This window comes from Phoenix dactylifera, chromosome 1 (genome assembly GCF_009389715.1).
Source record: "Phoenix dactylifera cultivar Barhee BC4 chromosome 1, palm_55x_up_171113_PBpolish2nd_filt_p, whole genome shotgun sequence".
In the NCBI taxonomy this organism is placed as follows: Eukaryota; Viridiplantae; Streptophyta; class Magnoliopsida; order Arecales; family Arecaceae; genus Phoenix; species Phoenix dactylifera.
Genome location: NC_052392.1, coordinates 40600796 through 40604907, shown reverse-complemented (window position 1 = coordinate 40604907; position 4112 = coordinate 40600796). Strand labels below are relative to the sequence as shown.

At 44.8% G+C, this 4112-nt stretch overlaps 1 protein-coding gene across 1 annotated transcript; it reads right to left on the bottom strand.

Annotated features, from left to right (window-relative positions):
- Positions 1-2202: 2202 nt before the first annotated feature.
- Positions 2203-3274, bottom strand: LOC103714706 (germin-like protein 5-1). The gene is made up of 2 exons (XM_008802073.4): positions 3011-3274; positions 2203-2912 (listed from the first exon to the last, which is right to left on the bottom strand). Exons 1-2 carry the CDS (start codon positions 3129-3131, stop codon positions 2371-2373), a joined length of 663 nt encoding a protein of 220 aa, XP_008800295.1. The 5' UTR covers positions 3132-3274; the 3' UTR covers positions 2203-2370.
- Between the last annotated feature and the right edge of the window lie 838 nt (positions 3275-4112).

The following is a 4112-nucleotide window of genomic DNA, read 5'->3' as shown; positions in this document are numbered from 1 at the left end:
TTATTGGAAACATGTCAGTTCTGAAAAGCTGTGAGTGGATCAACCTGGACATATGTACGGACATCCCACAGCTCCTTTACTGTCAGGGTCTTTTTGCTTGTCTGTGGGAAAATTGGCCATGGGTGTGGGATCCTCTGTTTTACATGATTGAACTCTTTTCTGAGATTCCATGAGCCTTTTTGTTTTTGCATTATTACGTTACTCGTTTATCTATATGGGAGTATTTTCTGTTGTTTTATTTGGCTGTAAAGTCATGTGCGATGTGCACCTTAAATATTAAAAAAACTGCTTCTTCTTCTCTCCGCCTGCTTTTTCTAATGTGGATGCAAAATCCTGGATTTTAGCTCTCTTAGACATCTATTGGATACTACTTCTATCTGATTGTTAGTTCTTTATACAAAAACCATACCAATCATTTCATATTAAGCTGAAAAAGCATCTCATGCTTGCATTTACATGCAAATAATCGTGGTATAAAAAGGTTTATCCTTTTTACACAGTTCTGCCTGTGAAAGAATATGCAATGTGTAGTGTGTAGTACATGGTGACATTTGTTCTTTTGGTTGGGCATGCTGAAGATTGCTATCACCAATATGAGAAATGGCAGAAGAGGATATGCTGTAAATTTGACCTAATTTACCTAATTTTGTTGGTTGAATGTCTGTCATGAGTCATGATTCATGCTTCATGATTACTAGCTTATCGCTGAATTAGTTTTCTTTCTTTTTCTTTCCTTCTTTGGCATTTAGATGTGTCTGTTTGTATGCATATAAATCTGCAGTATATCAAGGGATAAATAAATCAAGACTTCACTTGTTCCTTATGAAATATCATTTGGTAAATGTGCTCGACTTGTAGGTTGTTATGTAAATGGCTTATTGAATCTTCTCTACTCCTTCAGCTTGGATAGCTTTTGCAAAAACAAAGAAAAAGGTATGCAGTCTCTGACTTGGTGATCTTTCTCCTTTTCTTTTGGAAAAAAATAATCTGATTGTCTGACTGAAGATCTGAAGTGCAACCATTCGCCGCGTGTATTGAACCATTTACTTTCAAAGAGTTCCCGATATTTCTTCTATATGCAAACCTAATGCCTATTATGAAAGAGATAAAGCCTTCACATATTTAGTGATTGACCACCGGAAGCAGTTTGAATCAATGAGACAGATGTCCTAGCATTTTATCCAAAGAAAAAAAAAGTAAGATGTCCTAACAGGATCAGGCCATGGAAGAACTCTGTAATATGTCCTAACAGGATAAGTCCATGGAAGAACTCTTAACATGGTGAATATGATTTCAATACTAATTGGTGCATCGGATCTGTTACTCGCAGTGCCTTCATCCAGATTGAAATGACTTGAGATTGAATATCCTGTTCCTTAATGGTCTATTAGATAAACATGGAGTTCGTTGGATGGCCTGAAATTTCTTTGCTAGCCAAACATAGAGAGAACGATGGTTTGAGACAAGAATCGGAAAAAGCAGTGCAGACAAACAATCAGCACTGAAGAAGAATCTAAAGAGTTAGGCGTCGGTGTGCTTGGATTATGACAAACTAAGGCCTGCTGACGGTCAAGGAGCAATACATTTGTTTGTAATGATTTACTCGAGCATCTCCATATTATAGTCAGGCGTGTCTTCCGAATCAGACCATTGTCGTACAACGACAAGAGCAAGGTTCATTTTCTTCAGCTGTAGATTCCCAGCAAAGGCTGCCACGGAAGATGCTGTATAGGATAAAAAGAAAAGGATGCCACAGACGTATTCTCTTTTTGGGAATGGTTTAAGCATTATTTTTTTTTAGAAAGATTATAGTTGTTGGTGTGCCCATGCTTTAGTTCTGCCAGCTGGGAGAATTGCTTAAGGTTAAAGCGAAGTTGGTGATGATGTGGGAAAGCGGACATGAAGAATCTGATCGTACCCATGGGGTTTTTTGGTTGCTTTCCCAACTAATAATCCCCTTCTTGAAGCCTAGTATCAGTTAATGCAGGACTATTGTATTTTAGAGCATCATCAGGACGTGCCTCGAGCTAATTATTGTCATCATTTAGGATTGATATTGTTAGCACTCGAAGTTTAAGAGATTTAGGGAGCTTATGCGGCACGGGGGCATTTTGAGGAAATGCGCGAACCGTTTCCTTCCTCGAATAATCATGTAAGTTGGTTAAAGCAGGAGCAGAGGAGAAAGAAACGGAATCATTAGGCTTGAGGTGTAAAGAAACATCATGACCATATGATTGAATGAAGAACGAACAAACTGCCTCTCGCAAACCAATTATTTTTAGTTCTTGCGCGCACCCCCAAAAAAACGCAAAAGACCAAACACAAAGTACTGATCGGTCATGATGCATTTACAAGGCCATTCGCTCTCTCTCACTTGGTTTTGGGGGCGAGGCGGGACTTGATCTTCTGCACCTCCTTGGTGCCAATCTGGAAGGCCTTGGTGAGGACGTGGTCGGGCACCGGCGGGGAGGCGGCGAACAAGGTGACGGCGATGGACTGGGTGCCCGGGAGCTGGCTGTTGAAGGCAGCGATGACTGCGGCGGGGGCAGCGGCATTGTTCTTCTGGAAGTGGACGAGGCCGCGAGGGAAGACGAAGACCTCGCCCTTGGTGATGGTCTTGGTGATGAGCTTGTTGGCGGTGGTGATGAAGCCGACGTCGAGGGTGCCGTAGAGGACGAAGATCATCTCGGTGGCGCGGGGGTGGGTGTGGGGAGGGTTGAGCCCGCCGGGGGCGTAGTCGATGCGGGACAGGGAGACGCCCAGGGTGTTGAGCCCCGGGACCTTCTCCACGTTGGCCCCCGTCACCAGGGATCCCATGGTGTTGTTGGTGGCGCCAGGGGAGCTTAATCCTTTGAAGAAAAAGTCATCCTCTGTAACGTTCGCCTTGCAGACGAACCCATTCACCTTCACGGCTGCAGCACCCCGGTCAGCAAAAACAATCAAGCTGGAGAATTAATTACGTCATCAAACCAAACCAAGAGATGAGGTCAGAAGGGGGAGAGGGGATTACCGGAGTTGAGATCGGCGACGCACAGGTCTTGGAGCATGTCGGGATCGGCGGCGAGGGAAGGGGCGACGGCGAGGAGGAGGATGGAGAAGAGGGTGAGGAAGGAGGAGGAGCTGGTCGTCATCGTGGTGCTTGTTTGCTGGGCCTGGCAGGGAGACTCGGCTTTTTGGAGGCACAAGAGAGATGCTTGCGTGGAGGACCTTGGGTTCAAATTAAAAGGGGAATGAAGTAGGAGGACATTTATAAGGGTCGGTGGGCGGGGGCCGGGGGCCGGGGGCCGGGGGTGGGGGGATAGAGTGGAGGAAGGTGTGATGTCATGGAAAGAAGGCATTAAAAAGTCCTCTAAAAACCAAGAAATGTGGAGAGAGAGAGAGAGAGAGAGAGAGAGAGAGGAATAAAGAAAGAAAGAAAGAAAATCGAATGGCGCATTAATTAGTGAAAAAAAGACTTTGGAACCCAGCTAATGTAATGGGAATATTAATGTGCCAATCCACTTTGTTATACACATCTAGTTAAAAACTACACATCTAGTTAAAAACAACCATGCATTGTACCATATATGCAGCAACATTAATGCTACCTTGGCCATTATTGGGCCCTACGTTGCGTGCATCATGCCGTAAGCTAGGTGGGTCTTAGACAGCGTACCGAACTCCGGGGTCCCGTTTCAGACGGCTTCCTGTTCTCAACATGTTGACGGTTCCGCCCTCATCCCATTCGACAAAATTACCGGACAGACTGGTTCTCCGGCAGCCGGCAAGGGACCCGTCTCGGAGGGTAAAAATGTTATTTGGGATTGTTTCGGATAGCTGGTCTCTGTCAGGATGTGGTTTATTGACGTATAGCGCAGTCGGACCAGCTCTCCTGGAGTACGGCTGTGAAGGAATGGAGTAAATGTGAAAACAAAGGGCTGTATATGCCTGCATGGCCCGGAAGCTTCCTTGAAGGAGTCGGTGACATACATTAAGGGCTCGTTTGGTTCGCGGAAAGCATTTTCCTTCCTAGGAATATGATTCCTGTAAAACAAATTCCTAGGAAGAGGATGCCTAGGAAAGTATTTTTGGCATGTTTGGTTGACCATGGGAAAGTGACAAATTTCCAAGGT